We start from the raw sequence: 17,131 nt of genomic DNA, 5'->3' as shown, positions 1-17,131 counted from the left end.
AAATTTTAAAAAATAAAAATGTAAAAATTCAAAACCTGCCATAAAAATGTTTTATATAAAAGTAAAATAGATAAAATAAAACCTAATTTTATTTAAAATATAATTATAACATAAATTATATATATAATTCGAAATTATACTATTGTTTAATTATTTTAATTTTATGTTGCTAATTTTACAAGAATAAGGATTACTTTTTATATAAGATAAAAAACTGATGTGAAAATTATACATATTAATTACTGTTTCTAAAAAAAATGTAAATACTCACCTTCACATAAAGAAAAAGATTGTTTAAATAAAAAAAAAAACAAATACATAAAAAAATATATAGTCTCATATTTTTTTCACCAATCAAATAAGTTATTCAAAAAAACTGCTATTGTAATATATAAGATAGGAGTATGTAAGATTAACGTATGTGTTTTTGTAACTATAAAAATGTTAAAGTGAAGAGACATATAATAAGTGATTATTTAATGTGTTCATAAAGACAATTTGTTGGTAGTAGTAAAAACTAAAGCGTATATCTTAACAGTAAAATATATTTATGTGTACAAATACATTTTTAGTGGTAATGTAGACAGTAGATTTGTAAATGGATATACATTAGTGTAGATTTAGTGGTAATGTGTACATCTGTTGTATTGTCACTTGAGCGGATATGTTGGATATCAACTTCCTTCTTTGATTTGGGCGACACAAGCAGCATTGTCTTCAAATAATGTTGTTGGCTCTTTACTGGTGACTATTCCACTCGATTTTTGTATGTGGTTAGTAATTGATCGGAGTCATACATATTCCCTCGATGGTTCATGAAGAGCAATTATTTCTGCAGGATATGAGGAAGTGGCGACCAAAGTCTGTTTATGTGAGCGCCATGAGATTGCAGTTCCTCCAATTGTGAAAACATATCCAGTTTGGGATAGGGATTTATGTGGATCTGATAAATATCCTGCATCTGCAAAACCAACTAGACCAACCGAAGAGTTTCTAGGATAGAATAATCTCAAGTTAATCATATCTTTTCAATAGAAGATACATTGTAACTCATCTCCATATCTACTCATAGAGAATGCGTTATATGCTACAACGAGATTAGTTGAAAAAATGCTACGCACAATTCATAAGACATATAAATGTTAATCAGCATTTATATATGATCTTATATGACTGTATATATATATATATTTATTTATTTGACTTCCTTTAGAAGTGATTAGTATAACATCTATTTTGAAAAATGTTTAATTTGGAATATCTGGAGATATTTTTGTCTTTCCAAGATCTTTTATTCCAAATAACTCTTCAAGAGTTTTGATGATGTTCAAAATTATCACTATTATGAGTTCTCGAGAACATAATTATGATATCATATATATTTCGGGATAAGGTCTTTAAGCATCCCATGAGACATAAATCAAGTCATTCATATAACATCCATTTTGTTTGATAAAACATGGCGTGATACACCATTTTGTTATATCATTATACCATTTTGATGCTTGGACTACTAGTCCAAAAAATTACTCGTCTTTCATACGAGTTTAATATAGACTTGATTACCTCTTTATTGGCCAATATATATCTCTATACGGTCACAAAGCAGCGATTTATGATCCTCATTAATCACATTTGTGCTATATCATTTTATTGTCGACATGTATGTATTTGGTTCCATATATCCCGTAGTGACATGGTTAATCGAGATCTCTTTAATCATTATATAAATGATTTTATTCAGGTACCTGATTTTGTTATTAACCATATCAATAAGTTTCTCTACTCTTCTTGAGAAATATCTTGCTCCTCTTTAGAAGTATATTTGCTTCTCTCTAGGAGTCTTTTAGCTCTTTTTAAAGAGTCTATCTACTCCTCTTTAGGAGTTTATTTGCTCATCTTTTGAGAGTATAATCCTTTTTTTAATTTGCTTCTTTTTTCGAGGATTTTATTTATCTTAGGAAGCAAAGTAGTCTATCACGTTTCTTATGTGTCATAGACTTGTATGTCATCCGTCAGAGACATATTTTTATTGGAGGATTTCTAGATAGGATGTGAGATTTCTCAGAATTACATGTTCATATTCATTTATGTGAGGACCAATAATTATATGAAATCTCATCCATCAGCTTTTTGCAATTGATTTGCAATATATATCTTTAATAGTGATATGTTGAACTTTTACGTTCATATTCATTATATTCAATTGTTCAAAGATTCAAATTATTCAATGATTCTCCCATTATGGGGAACTTTTATCATCCAACTTGATGATCTGCAAATCTTGCAATATGCACATCTCTCATAAGATGGCTCTATATTATTAGAGCGGAGACTCATCTCCCGCATCTATATATTTCATCCTCTATGGATGATACTTGAAACTGACTATTTTTGTAGGTGGTGGTGAATGATGTATGGAATGATGACTTATGAATGAATGGATGTCAGGGTGTTTCAATTCCCCTTATGCAATTGTAGTATAAGAGGTGTCAATCCAATCAAGATATGCATATGAGTCTAAGTCAAGCCAGATGTAAAGGTTGTTTGTCACTAACAATCCTATGATGAAATGGAAAGTGCAGAAAGTAAAACTACAAGAACTAGGAGCTAAATGCAAATGGAACAGAGTGATTATGACAAACAGAAATAGAAACTATGGAAATGCAAGAATTGAACTAATGCAAGGTAAGTAATGAACATGATACTAAATGAATGCAACAGAAATGCAACTAGGGTGAAACAGGACAAACACAAATCATAAACACAAGTTCTGGGTTGGAACTCGAGCAAGCACTCAATCGAGTGCTGATCGAGTGCAGGGTCAAGCTGGACAAATACGCAAAACAGAGCAACACAAGAAAAACAGAGCAATACCAAAACGAATCAAACAACGATCAAACAACAAGATTTAAGCTAAGAAATCAATAAACAAGGAAGGTCTTGAGGAGGGATTCATGGGCTGGACTATGGTTGAGGTCATCTAACTTGGTCAACAAATCTCAAACAACTTGAGCTAATCTCTAGACATATATTTCTAAGACATGTTTAATCCACTCTCATGGCAAGAAACAATCAAACTCATGCATCTCTAGACTTGTTCTCACAAAATAAAGAATCTACACAAGCAGGCATTAAGCAATATGTCAAAAAATCAAACAAGATTTCTAATCTCTTAGCAAGCCTAATGATAGTCTCTAGATCTAGCCTTATCTATGCTCCTTAGACATTGGTGTGATGCTAAGAGGCTTGAAATCAGATCCTACCCTCTCAGATATAAGATCAGCATTAAGAACATCTAGCCTAGAAGAGATCTACAACAATCAAGCTTGACCAAATCAAACAAACCTCAAACACAACCCAGCCTAACCCATCCTCAAGATCCTAAGCAACTACTCACAAGCATACATGATGAACATCAAAATCATAAACCCAGAAAATACTGAAACTTGCATCATTAGAAAGATAAATCAAAGATCTACAATATTGAAGAAAGAACCAAACTCAAATTCTCAATATTAAGAAAGTTATGAAACCAACAATATTGAAGAATTTAGTCTTTTTCTCCTTTTAAAAGAAGTACAAGATCTAAGAAAATAAAAGTGCAAAAGGAATCATTCTAAAAAAGGTAAAAACTAGGTTTTTGACTCTCTAAAAAGTTGGACTCCTTTGGTGGCTGCAGGTACAAGCCCTTATATAGAAAATATAGTGGAAGCCCTAAAAACGCTAAAAGACAAAATAGCCAGGCGGCTCGACCAACTCGACCTGGTGCTCGGTCGAGTGACCGGTCGAGTTGGCTCCTCTTGTGCTCCTCCCACTCGGTTGAGTCCCTCTCAGCACACGGTCGAGTGTCTGGTCGAGTGGGCAGTCGAGTTGGACTCCGGACCTTGGTTCTTCAGCCTTAGCTCTCTTGCTTTCTCCTCATGATTGCTTCACTTCTCCTCAGCATTGCTTCCATGCTCCTTAAGCTCCAAAATCACCTGTTTATGCATGAAAAGATGCAAATGCAATGCAACTAAACTCTAATGCAAGAACAGTCCTAAAGCTATGCAATAATGGTCAAAATGGATAGCAAAAGATGCAAAAGATGTGAATATATTAAGGGAAAACAGGGTAAAATATATGAACATCAACACCCCAAACTTAGTCTTTGCTTGCCCTCAAGCAAATGAACAAGACATAAGAAGGTAGGTGAGGTTTGAAAGTGGGATCTCAGCTCCTAAAGCTTGCAAATAGACCATCTAGAATCAATGTCCAAGTTACTAGTACTATGATGCAAGTTGAATGAGCTGTACTTAAAGATTTTAGACAAGCATATCACATCCTTTACTGATTTGAGCCTTGGATGTCCAAATGCATTCAAATCAACCATTTCCTTTAACATTCATTAATCAAGAACATGAATCAATTATATGCAATGCTTAAACTCATTTGGCTTGGTAGTAAAAGGTTTAGAGACAATGATGGTCTCTCTTTAGAGTGAGGCTTATCAATATCAAGGTTCTCTCATAAAAATGGATTGAGCTTTAGAAGAATGCTAAAGGTAAGAACACTTAGACACATACAAGAACAAAACCTTGTCTACCCAAAGGCACCCAAAGTGTTTATCCTATCAATCTAAACTCAATTGATCCTAGTGCTACCCTTTAACTTCTTCTCTTCTCTTTCACCCTTTTCTCTTTTGATTTTAAAGTCTTAGGAGAGGTTTCTTATTTGATCTTTCTAGTGGGATGGGAGATTCTTACTTATTTGCTATGGTTTTCTTTTCTTCTTATTCTTAAGACATAAAAGCATTTTGCTATACTCTTCTTTTTCTTTCTTTATTTTCTTTGACTGAAACCATCTTTAAACAATATCATACTTCCCATTATTTCACTAGACTTTGATTTTACTTAAAAAAATTCCCCTCCTAAAGACTCTAACCTTTTCTTTCTCTTTTCCTCTTTTCTTTTCTTTCTTTTTCAAACAACCAAATCCCAAACCCAACAATGAAATCACCTAGTCCTATCTAGTTTGGAAAATGCAAACTAGAACTACACAAGGCATTATTCTTGTCAGTTCAAACCTAACACTTTCTACCAAGCTCAATCCCAAAAAGGCCTCACACACTCAAGAATAAACATGGCTCGAAAGAAGGGTTGGTTAAGGGTATTGGAAACTGATTTTAATGATTCAATCAGCTACTTGGATCAACAAGAGTGGTAAAGAGGAGAAAGATGATCCAAATATGTATATGGTATCCATGAGTTTAAAGCAATGCACACATTGATATTTAACAGTCAATATTAAGTTCTTATAAGTAGGAAATGGTGTCAAATCACAACATGCTTCAATTTAGACCAAATGCAATGCAGGAATTCAAGGCTTGGTTCAATCTTCGCTTCTAACCACTCAACTAGCATCAAAGTACTATTAACTTGGGCATTGATCCTAGTCTAGTGAATTAAACAAGCTAACAAGACAAAACTCATCATAGATCCCTAATGCAAATATTATACAATCCTACATGAAACATGCTAAACAAGATACTAATATGCAATGCAAACTACATGAACACTCTTTTTTTTATAAAGAATTTTGCAAAAAATTTCAAATTTTTAGGGTTTTTCTATGTCTTAGATGATATGCAAGTATTAACATGATGATGCTAAAAATTTGAAATAAGAAAACAAAACACAACATCAAATGCTATCTCAAACCCTCCCCCAAACTTAAATCACACAGTCCTCTGTGTGAAAGAAATTTGTAAGAGGATTCAAGATCAAACACAAAACACAACATGAAATGCAATGGTATTTACAAGGGAAGGTGATAGAGGTACCTCAAGGATTGGAGAAGAAACTGTCCACATCCTCTTGCATGCTGTCAAAGGTGTAATTGGGGTCTTGTTGATGACTTGGAGGTGGAGATTGGGGCAGCTCGACGATGGGAATCGACCGGGACTCGGTCGAGTACGTGCTCGAGTGGGGGGGTCGAGCTGGACCGCGAGTGTCAAAATTCTGACCTTGCTGCTGGTAGAACTGCTGGTAGAGTGCTGGATCCATGAAGTACTGGGGTGGGATGGGAGGGTAACCTGGATATCCTGGATAAGCAGCTGGAGGTGGAAAGCCATAAGGTGATTTGGGCTGGAACTCGGCCGAGTGCATCTGGGGTGCTCGGTCGAATGGATGCTCGAGTGACCCGGTCGAGTGCCTCGAAAATTGTTGTTCTCAGCTACTTGAACTCCTCTTCCTCTGATTTGGCTCGTACATTGAAGCTCTATCTGGTTCCACAGGGTTTGCAACTCTTGAGAGTGCTCTAGTTGAGCTACTCCTCCTCAAAGGGCTTGAATGGCTTGGAGATGAGTTTGCACTCTTCAGCTCAGCAATCTCCTTTTTTAGGCCCTTGATGGACTTAGCCATATTGGTAACCTTCTTCTTAAGCTTATCAAACCTCTTCCCATGCCACTTGCTCCACTTTTGTTGGAGAGTCAACCTCTTGCTAGTCTCTCTCACTCCTCTACTATCCCTTGGGTTGGGCTCATAATCTTCAAAGTAAAATTGCTCCTCCCCATCAGCCATTTGCACATCTCCAGCTTCATCAACTCTAGGTTGAACTATCCCATCAAACAAGAACTCATCAGCTGGCCAAAAGTCAATGTTTGCTCCTTCTTGAATGGTGGTGAGCTCTTGGTTAGGTAAGATCAACTGTTTTTTCCCAACTGTTGGAAGCTCAAAGTTGAAGATGTGATTTCCTTGATGCAATTCCTTGGCCAATATGAGAGTGGAGGTGAGGTAGCTTGAGTCAATCCATCTTGGCAAAACTTTCTCTCCTCTAAGTGGGACCTTGGCAGCTTGTAGTATTGGAGTGATGATGCCTCCAATGGCTAAGGCTCCTCTTGACCCTTTGTTTTGTAGCTTGCCTACCCAACTTCTCAAATATATCATGTGGTCAATAGCACCATTGCAAGGTCAGTCTCCACAGTGGTCCCAAGAATGATGGTTCCATTTCTTGCCTCAAGGATGATTCCATTGAGAGCCATGTCAATTACCTTGAGCTCACCCTCATTGAGATTTCCAGTCTCCTTCCTAGCATAGAATGTATTTGCTAAGGCCTTGTGGAAGTACCTTAGGACTGAGCTTCTTATCTTTGAACTCTTGGTCTTGGAGGATGAATAGGTGATGTTGTCTCCAATGGTTACCCAAATGGCATAGAGCTCCTCTCTTGGTATCATCAAGCTCCTATTACTACCAACTTCAAAACCAAACACATTTGCTATCTTCTTCAAAGAAAGCTCATAGTTCTTCCCCTTGATTGTGAAAGCAATATGACCAGCTCTAAACTCATCATCCTTCCTTGCATATGTGTGCAGCTTGAGTGTGGCTAGAAACTCACAACTTTCTTCTTTATACCCCTCCATGCAGAGCCCCATGAACTTGGTTAGGTTGCTCTTCTCAAAAAGGTACTCCACATCTTTATCAATGGCTAGCTTCTCCATAGTTTCCTTGTGTGGATACCTAGTTTCCAGGAACTCCATTCTCATGAAGGCTTCATAAAGTTGCCTCTTTGTCAATCCACAAGATTCTGCTTCTCCATCATCCTCTCCCTCTTCTTCTTCACCTTCTTCTTCACTCTCACTCTCAACCTCCTTTTGTTCAATCTCAACTGCTGGCCTCTTCCCTTTGGCCTTGTTTTTCCTCATGAAATCACTAAGAGTTGGCTCCCTTTCTTCTTCACTTTCAGTTCTCTCAGGATCTTCCTCAACTGACTGATTTCTTGAACGCGGCATCTGGCTCGATCGACCACTCAGACCACCACTTGATCGAGTGCATGCTCGAGTGGGGCGTCGAGTGGTTCTTCCAGCTTCTCCTCTTGATTGTAGGCGATCATCAAAACGTTCCATGGAGCTTGCAGCCGCTTGTTGAGACTTCCTTTTAATCCTTGAAGACATTTTCGAATAGAACTGAAGGGAATAGACTCAAAGCTTAAGTTTAATAGGTTAGTGACCCAAAAACTTAAAAGAGCTAAGCTTGAGCAAAAGATGAACTTTGAGAGAGATTTTAAAACTTGGTTTTAGTTGTTTTGAGCAAGTGAGAGAGTGTGAGAGACATAGGATCGTGTAAGGCTTTATTTAAAGAAGCTAAGGGGGCAAGGAGACAAGGGTGGAGCGTCCATACCATTCAAATTTGAAATGAGAATCTTTGACCTGCCTTTTTGCTGCCACTCGACCCCACACTCGACCAGCACGTGGTCGAGCTCCTTGACCAAAGTTTGAAATTTCAAAATTTTTCTTCTTGTTCTTCCCTCCACTCGATCATTCTAGAGAAATGAGAATCGAGTGGGCCTTAGTTCTTTGCCAACTCGGTCAAGTACCTCTCGTGGGCTGGTCGAGTGGGCTTGCGAATCTCCTTCCCCAAGTCCAAATCTCTCCATACCCATCTACACTTTCATTGAAAGGCCTGCCCAACACAAACATAAAACAAAACACATCAAAACTACTAAGAAAAGAAAGCATATTTACAAAGGATACCTTAGGGACTTCCTCCCTAGTGAGCTTGTTTAGAGTCACTAAGCTTGACTTTGGCTGCCTTCTTAGGCTTTGTTTAGATACCAAGGAGGTGATGAAATCCTCCCTGACACTTCTTGATCACTGTGAGTCTGATCCTTGATCACCTCACCCTTAACACACAAACCATATTTCTTCTTGATTTTGAGCATTGGTCTTGCTTTCTTCAAAGACCTCTTGTTTAGCTTGACTTGGAGATCCTTAACCATACCAGTCAACTCTTGAACTGACCTCTTAAGCTTTTCCACAAAATCTTCTTGAAGAGGAGATTGTCCTTTGGAGTTGCCACTTCACTTAAACCTTCATGACCACCTTTGTCCTTGATAGTAAAAGGTTGATCATCAATGGTAGGAAGGTTGGTTGGGTTATAGATGTTAAACTTCATAGCTATATCCTCAGAAATGTTCAAGGTCACAAGATCTTCCTTAACATCAATAACAGCTCCAACTGTGGCTAAGAATGGCCTCCCAAGGATGATAGGATCTTCAGGTTCCTTGTCCATCTCCAATACCACAAAATCTGTATGAACCCTTGCTCTTCCTATCTTGACTGGAATATTCTCCAATTTGCCAACCACATCTCTGTTTGAACCATCAGCTAGGCATATATGAAGGTTGGTGGACTTGAAGTCAGTGTGCCCAAGCTTTTGTGTTATAGAATAGGGCATCACACTGATAGATGCTCCCAAGTCACATAAGCACTGGTTGTAGTGAAGATAGCTAAGTGTGCAAGGCAGATAGAATGGACTTGGATCCTTAAGCTTAATTGGGATGATTACTCCTCCAAGGTCTTCAAGATCCTTCTCATCTTGAGCTTGAGCCTTCTTCTTTGATAAATCAAGCAAAAAATCCTTATAGAGAGGATATGGATCATACTGTTCCAAGGTAGGTCCTCTCTCTTCTTCTTGGTAAGCAATGATGTGTTGAAATGGTTCAATTGGGAGATGAATCGGCGTGAGTTCAGTTCTTGGGATAACATTAGACAGAGGTTGTTCTTGCATTTTGGTGAATTAAGGGAAGAAGATCCTGGAAATAGTTTGTTTGCAATTAAACAAATTGGTACAGTTGCGGCTTCTGTGACGGAGGTCGAAGATCTTTCTTCTCATGTTCATGGTTAGGATGATTCGCATCTAGAGAATTTTTTTTACAATGGTTTGAAATAGGAGATGAAGGAGGTTATTAAGCTGAAGGAACCTAAAGGATTGGATTATCAGAAGGCTGCAGTTCTCTGCATGGAATCTAGCTCTTTTTGTCAGCTTTTGAGTGCAAGATCTGTCAAGGTGGTCAATACAAGTCTGTCATATTCTACTCGGTCTGGAACTTATGTTCCTACAACTAAACATGTATTGTTGCAAAGTGGTTCTGGACAAGGGCTTATCACTGCACCACATCCACAGAGAGGGGTTCAACCAAGGCAGCGTCACTCTGCAGAGGAACTGGATGCTATGAGAAGTAAGGGGATTTGTTTCAAGTGTAAAGGAAAATTTTTCAGGGGTCATGTATGTCCGTTGAAGGAGTTGCAGATTCTTACTGTGGTGGATGGATTGGAGTTAGAAGTGGTTGATGAGGATTTTATTGTCCCAACTGAGCTGACAGTGGAACAACAACCGGTTATGAGATTGAATTCATTTTTAGGCAAACATTCTCCCAGAACCACTAAATTGGTTGGTTTGATTGGAAAATCGAGAGTGGTGATTTTGTTGGACTCAGGTGCTTCACATAATTTCATTACTCCATCCTTAGCTTCTCGTTTGAAGTTAAAGGCCTGTGAAGACAGTAGTTTGGAAGTGTTGTTGGGTAATGGTGTGTCTGTTCACGGCTCGGGAGTTTGTAAGGATGTCACTTTCTCGTTAGCTGGTGTGGAATTTAAGAATGATTTCATCACGTTGGAGTTGGGAGGTGTAGACGTCATCTTGAGGGTCCAATGGTTGGAAACTTTGGGTATGTGTGAGATTGATTGGAAGCGTTAGGAGTGGCAGTTCATTTATCAGGGTAAACGAGTGATTTTGATGGGTGATCCTTCTCTGCATTACCCTAAGTTGTCTCTTAAATCAATGGAACCTCCTGTGTGTTCTATTATGGCTCTTGGTTCGACAGTGGTGCTGGCAAATACTGATGTTTTAAATGTAGATAGGCATATGGATCCGGATCTGTCTGCAGTTTTAGACAAATTTTCTTTGTCTTTGCTATGCCTACTGGGTTACCTCCAGTGAGAGGACAGGAGCACTCTATTTCACTGAAACCTGGAGTACAGTCTATTACTGTTAGACCCTATCGTTACCCTCACCCAACTAAGGAGGTTATGGAGAAGATGGTGGAAGATATGTTGACTGCGGGGATAATTCGTCCTAGTACAAGCCCTTTTTCAAGTCCGGTTTTATTGGTCAAAAGAAGGATGCCTCTTGGAGATTTTGTGTAGATTACAGAGCTTTGAACAGGTCTACAATACCGGACAAGTTTCCAATTCCAGTCACTGATCAACTCCTTGATGAGCTTCATGGTTTTGTGGTGTTTTCTAAGATTGATTTGCGTTCTGGATATCATCAAATACGCATGAAGGAGGAGGATATCAAGAAAACTGCATTTTGGACTCTTGAAGGCCATTATGAATTCTTGGTCATGCCTTTTGGCCTAACCAATGCTCCAGCCACTTTTCAGTATTTGATGAATAAGGTTTTTCGACCATTTTTGAGAAAATTTGTGGTAGTATTTTTCGATGATATCTTGGTCTATAGTGGTAGTATTCTGGAGCATGTGGATCATTTGGGGTTGGTTCTGCAATTGTTGCAAGATAATAAGTTGTTTGCTAATCACAAGAAATGTCTATTTGGAGTACCACAGGTGGAATATCTAGGCCACATTATCTCTGTCGTTGGAGTGGCTACACCAGTGAACATCAAACATTTGCGGGGGTTCTTGGGACTTACCGGGTATTATCGGAAATTTATTCAAGGTTATGGTTTCATTGCTAAGCCTCTGACAGATTTACTTAAAAAGGATCAGTTTATTTGGTCTGAAGTTGCTCAAGAGGCTTTTGAGCGTCTCAAGCAGGCTATGGTCTCTGCTCCTGTCCTAGGCTTACCTAACTTTGAAAAGGTGTTCATCATTTAAACGGATGCGTCGGGTACTGGAGTGGGAGCGATTTTGCTCCAAGCCATTGGCTTATTTTAGTCACAGTCTCACTCCTAAGGAGCAGCTCAAGCCTATGTATGAAAGGGAATTAATGGTCATTGTTATGGCAGTGTTGAAGTGGAAGCATTATCTGTTGGGTCGCAAGTTTGAAGTTCATAATGACCAGCGTAGCTTTAAGTTTTAATTGGAGCAAAAAGAGGTTGATATGGAGTATCAGAGGTGGTTAACTCGTTTGTTAGGTTTTGCTATGGAGATTGTGTATAAGCCGGGCATTGAAAATAAAGCTGTTGATGGTTTATCAAGGATTCCTCATCAGGTTTCTGCGTTGTTGTTGGCCCTGACTGTTCCTTCGGCTATTTAGTTGCAGGATTTGTTTAAAGAGATTGATGGGGATGTTCATATTCAAAAGGTCATTACTCAGGTTGACTCAGGAAGTTTCCAGGGATCTCATTTTCGGGTGAGGGAAGGCAGATTGTGGTTCAAAACTAGGCTCGTGGTGCCTAGGTCCTCTGTTTTTATTACTGTGATTCTTCATGAGTTTCATGATAGTCAGTTGGGTGGACATGCTGGTGTTGTAAAGACTATAAAGCGGGTGCAGTCTTGTTTTCATTGGGAGGGTATTCGAAAAGAGATCCAACGTTATGTTGCGGCTTGCTCTGTTTGTCAAACACATAAGTACTCGACTCTTTCACCAGCAGGGCTACATCAGCCTCTACCAATTCCCACAGCTATTTGGGAGGATCATTCTTTGGATTTCATTGAAGGCTTACCTATGTCTGGTGGTGTGATTGTTATATTGGTGGTGGTCGACAGGTTAAGCAAGGCGCCTCATTTTTTGGGTTTGAAACATCCTTTCAAGGCTCTTGATGTGGCTAGTAAGTTCATCGTAGAGATTGTGAGGTTACATGGGTTTCCTAAATTCATTGTTTCAGATAGGGATTGAGTGTTTACAGGAGAAGTGTGGAAGGATCTGTTTCGGCTGTCCGGTACTAAGTTAAAATATAGTACGGCTTACCATCCTCAAACGGATGGCCAAACGGAAGTTCTTAACCGTTGTCTCGAGACATATCTCCGATATTTTGCTTCTAGCCACCCTTGCATATGGCATCGTTTTCTGGTTTGGGCTGAGTTCTCTTATAATACATCTTATCACTCGGCGATTAAGACATCTCCTTTTAAGTTGAGGTATGGTTGTGATCCTCCTTATTTACTCAAATTTGAGGTTGGGTCTACATCTAATTGGGATTTGGAGGTTCAGCTAAGGGAACATGATTTGATGCTGACTCCCATACAAGCCAATTTGCAGAGGGCTCAGGAGATCATGAAGAAGTCTGCGTATAAGAAGCGTCGGGAGGTTGAGTTTGTGGTAGGTGTCTGGGTATATTTGAAACTTCAACCGTATCGCCAGATGACTGTTTTTCGTCGGAATTGTCATAAGCTGGCTGCTAAATTCTTTGGTCCTTTTGAGGTTGTGGAGCGTATTGGGGCAGTCGCTTATCGTTTGAAACTTCCTGCTACTTCACGCATTCATGATGTATTTCATGTTTCTCAGTTAAAGGCTGTCGTGGGTAAAGATTATACGGTGGATCGTTCTGAGCCACCTGAAGTTCTTGAGGAAGAGTTGTGGTTTCCTGAGAAGATTCTCGAGGTGCGTTTTTCAGCTACTGGGGTGCGTGAATTTCTCATCAAGTGGCAGGATCGAGGACCGGAGTTTGATTCTTGACTTTCCTCGAAGGATTTTGTTCAGCAGTTTCCCAATTTCAAGCTTGGGGACAAGCTCGTTCTCGGCGACAGGAGTATTGATACGATTCATCGTACGTATTAGAGGAAGAAGAAAGGGTCTGGTCAACAAGTCAATGGTGACGTGGCTTTGGATGCAGAAGAAGTCAAAGAATAAAGCAAAGACTTTTTATGGAAAGGAAGCTTTGCCGTTGGGAATTCGAATAAGAAGACCTGTTGAGTCTCTTGTGTTTCGTATGCTTCATTTGTGAATTGTTGTAACAAGTGATGTGCTTGAGAGATTGATATGATCTCTGTGATTCCGGTGAGGCTAGAGTTGTAAACACTATTTCGATTCCGATGTTGTTGATTACAACCTCTGTAGTCAAACAGATCGTTCTTATTGAGTATTCTTTTACACTTGTTCTTCGGAGATACTAAAACCTATATCACATGATTCAGATCTGATTTGGCTGATTGATGAGACGATCCTAATAAAGACCAAACGCAAAAATCTTTTAACTCAAAATGATGAAACAACACTCACATACAACTCATCAATGTTCACAAACAAAAATATAAGATATCAACATCTTCTTTGTGCTTCTAACTCACAAAGCCTCTTATTAAACTTTGTAATGAGACTGATTTATTTGCATTAATTGAAAGTGATCAATACATATAAGATAAGATTCTTCAAGCCGGGGTGGGAGGATCTGCGAGTACAAACTTCTCAAACTCTTCCCTACTTCTCCCATCCGGATTCTTCTTCCATTCCATAAACTCCTTTGATGCTTCAATGAATTTCTCCATATGAAGCCGCTTCCATTCCTACCAAACAAACCCACACAACATTTCACCAAAACCATTAAGCAACAAAACCTTAAAACACCTCACTAAAATTTTGATGAAGCAACAACTTGTGAATGAACCTCAAAATCCCATTCTCCATACATATCAGGATCATCCTTGTTTGCCCATACATATGTTTCCACATTCACCTTCTCACAAGTGTCCTGAAAGATTAAATCTTTAAGCAATCTCAAGATCATGAAAGGAACACAATTATTACAAGTAGAAAACTTACAGTCAATACAACCCGAACAGTCTTCCTCACATAATCAGTTCCTTCAATCATATCTAAATTCTCTAACCGAGCATCTGTTAATCCAGTTAGTATCTGCAACAACCCATTTCTTCAGATTTTTGTGATTCAAAACCCTAATTGTTTTTTTTATTTCTTCCAATTCTTGTAAAAGAAGGAAACAAAAAAAAAAAAAACCTTGCCGTTGATTACTCCATTCTCATAAGGAGATATACATGGATGCAAACGACCCTTCAGTCTATACAAGTGACTGTCAAAAACAAAACCCATAAAATCAGATTTTAACCAATCTTGAAGAAATCGAAGATTGGAATCGGAGAAGGTGACGACGTACTAGCCGTGGAGTTGAGCGGAGATGATGATCAGACTGCACTTGAGGATAAGACCTACGACGGCTGGTTCTTGGAAACTCCCGTAGACGAAGACGTTGTGCGACGAAGATTGGTCGGAGCTAGTCATCTTCTATGATTTCCACTGTGAGATGGAGTTTGAAACAGAGGAAGTTGATAGATGAATGAGTTTACTTAGGTAGAGTGTCGTTTTTTATACTCTTTAAACTGATTCCATCTGTTGACTTTAGCCAACCTTCTTGACTTTTTTTTTCTTGGTATTCTATACAAATAAGGGATTTTGGTAAAACTAACCAAGAACAAAAACAAAATTAAATATCTAACTACTCTAACTAGTCTTTAACACAAGTGTTGGTTAGCGTCATGGTGGCAAATAAGGTACTAATTAAGCTTTGGGATGCTAAGATAAAAGCAGACTTCCTTGTGAGCAAAATACACTAATGACTTATTTTCATCCCTAACGTATTCGACCTTATTACACTAAACTTCAAAACTATTCTAATTTTATAATTAACTAGATGAAGACCGCCCGATGTGCGGGTTTAAAGTTTTATAAATGAAATGAAATTTATTAAAATTTGTTATATGTTATATATCAATTTTATTTTTGTTATAATACAATGATTTATATTCATTTACAAATTTTTTTATGTATGTTACTATTAAAAGTTTTTTTTAATACCTAAATGTACTCTTGTATGTTATAAAAATATTATTTATCACCATTTAGAAACTGTCTATATAAACACATTAAACCAAGTATATTACTTTCATTTCTGCATAGTTTTTTAATTACTAAAAATGTTGGCACAAAAAAAATTTGAATAAAAAATATATTACATGATATACTAATCAATGATGTATCATCACAACAATGTATGACCACCATGGAGAAAACATCGGCTCCGCTTTCATCCCTTATGGAGAGAACCTTGCGTCCAACCTCCTCGACCATGGAGAGAACTTTCGCTCCGCCTTTCTCCCTTGGAGAGATAACCTTGCGTCCAATCTCCTCCACATTCCTCCCTTGCGGAGATAACATTGTGTCCAACCTTCTCTACCATACGGAGAACCTCGGCTCTGCCCTCCTCCTATGTGGAGAAAATATGTTCACGTCTTTTTGCTATCTCAAAATGGCTTGTTCCAACAACCAATGAAAGTAAAAACAATTTTCTAACTTCACAAAAAAATCTTTTGATAGTAACTAATGTTAAATTTCCCAATGTATTCATGATTATAACTATGCCAACGTGAAAGTAAAATAGTTGGCTTAATGTGTTTATAGATAACATAATATACTAATCAATGATGTATCATCACAATAATGTATGACCGCCATGGAAAAAACCTCGGCTCCACCCTCATCCCTTATGGAGAGAACCTTGTGTCCAACTTCCCCATCATGGAGAGAACCTTGGCTCTGTCTTCCTCTCTTGGAGAGATAACCTTTCCGTCCAACCTCCTCCACCTTCTTCTGTTGGGTAAATAACCTTGTGTCCAACCTTCTCCACCATAGAGAGAACCTCGGCTCTGCCTTCATTTTGTGTGGAAAGAAAATGTTCACATCTTTTTGCTATCTCAAAATAGCTTGCTCCGGCGACCAATAAACGTCAAAACCTTTTTCAATCGTCACAAAATCTTTTGATAGTAACTAATGCTAAATTTCTCAATGTATTCGTGGAAGTGTCTTTGACACACCATGATGTAGCCTCTGTCTCTGTAACACTTCAACCGCCACATTGTTTTGTGAGCCCATGTCTACTCTCAGTCCATGGGCCCACCTTCCCAAGTGGACCCTACATCTATTCCCGGCTTGTGGACCAGCCCATATTCGATGGCCGGTTTGTTACGTCTCGAAGTCTTTAAAAACTTGATTACCGACCTTACAAATCAACAAATGATATTTTCTTGTGTTCTGTCCTCACTCGCACAATTTCGACAATCACTTCCAGAAAGGTCACCCATCATGAAGTTTTCTCAATACCCTTGACTGAAAAAATAAGTGCATTTTGGTGACGTATGTGGCTAAATAAATTCTTTTAAACATTTCTGCAAACCAGGGTGTCAGAGTCTTTAAGCTCATATGGATCTATCAACAACGATTTATTTTTTTCCAATCTATCTATCTATGTTTGTTGTATGCTTGTGTTTGATTAACATATTTTATCTATTCATTAGGTTGATGAGCTTCTATTCATTATCTCCCTTTGGGATTGAATGAATAAAGGTAACAATTATGTTTGCAAAAAAAAAAGGGTTTATGACCAACCAATCAAGGTTG

At 38.2% G+C, this 17,131-nt stretch overlaps 1 protein-coding gene across 1 annotated transcript; it reads right to left on the bottom strand.

The window, feature by feature from the left end:
• Positions 1–14,007: 14,007 nt before the first annotated feature.
• On the bottom strand, positions 14,008–15,078 carry LOC104779125 (protein AIG2 B-like). Its single transcript, XM_019240506.2, has 5 exons — positions 14,835–15,078; positions 14,678–14,750; positions 14,483–14,575; positions 14,328–14,411; positions 14,008–14,226 (listed from the first exon to the last, which is right to left on the bottom strand). The coding sequence occupies exons 1-5, from the start codon at positions 14,957–14,959 to the stop codon at positions 14,092–14,094; spliced, it is 510 nt and encodes a 169-aa protein (XP_019096051.1). The 5' UTR covers positions 14,960–15,078; the 3' UTR covers positions 14,008–14,091.
• Positions 15,079–17,131: the final 2,053 nt, after the last annotated feature.

This window comes from Camelina sativa, chromosome 3, assembly GCF_030686135.1.
Source record: "Camelina sativa cultivar CO46 ecotype springtype chromosome 3, ASM3068613v1".
NCBI lineage: Eukaryota > Viridiplantae > Streptophyta > Magnoliopsida > Brassicales > Brassicaceae > Camelina > Camelina sativa.
Note: the sequence above shows the minus strand (reverse complement) of the source record. Positions and strands in the feature narration are given on the sequence as shown.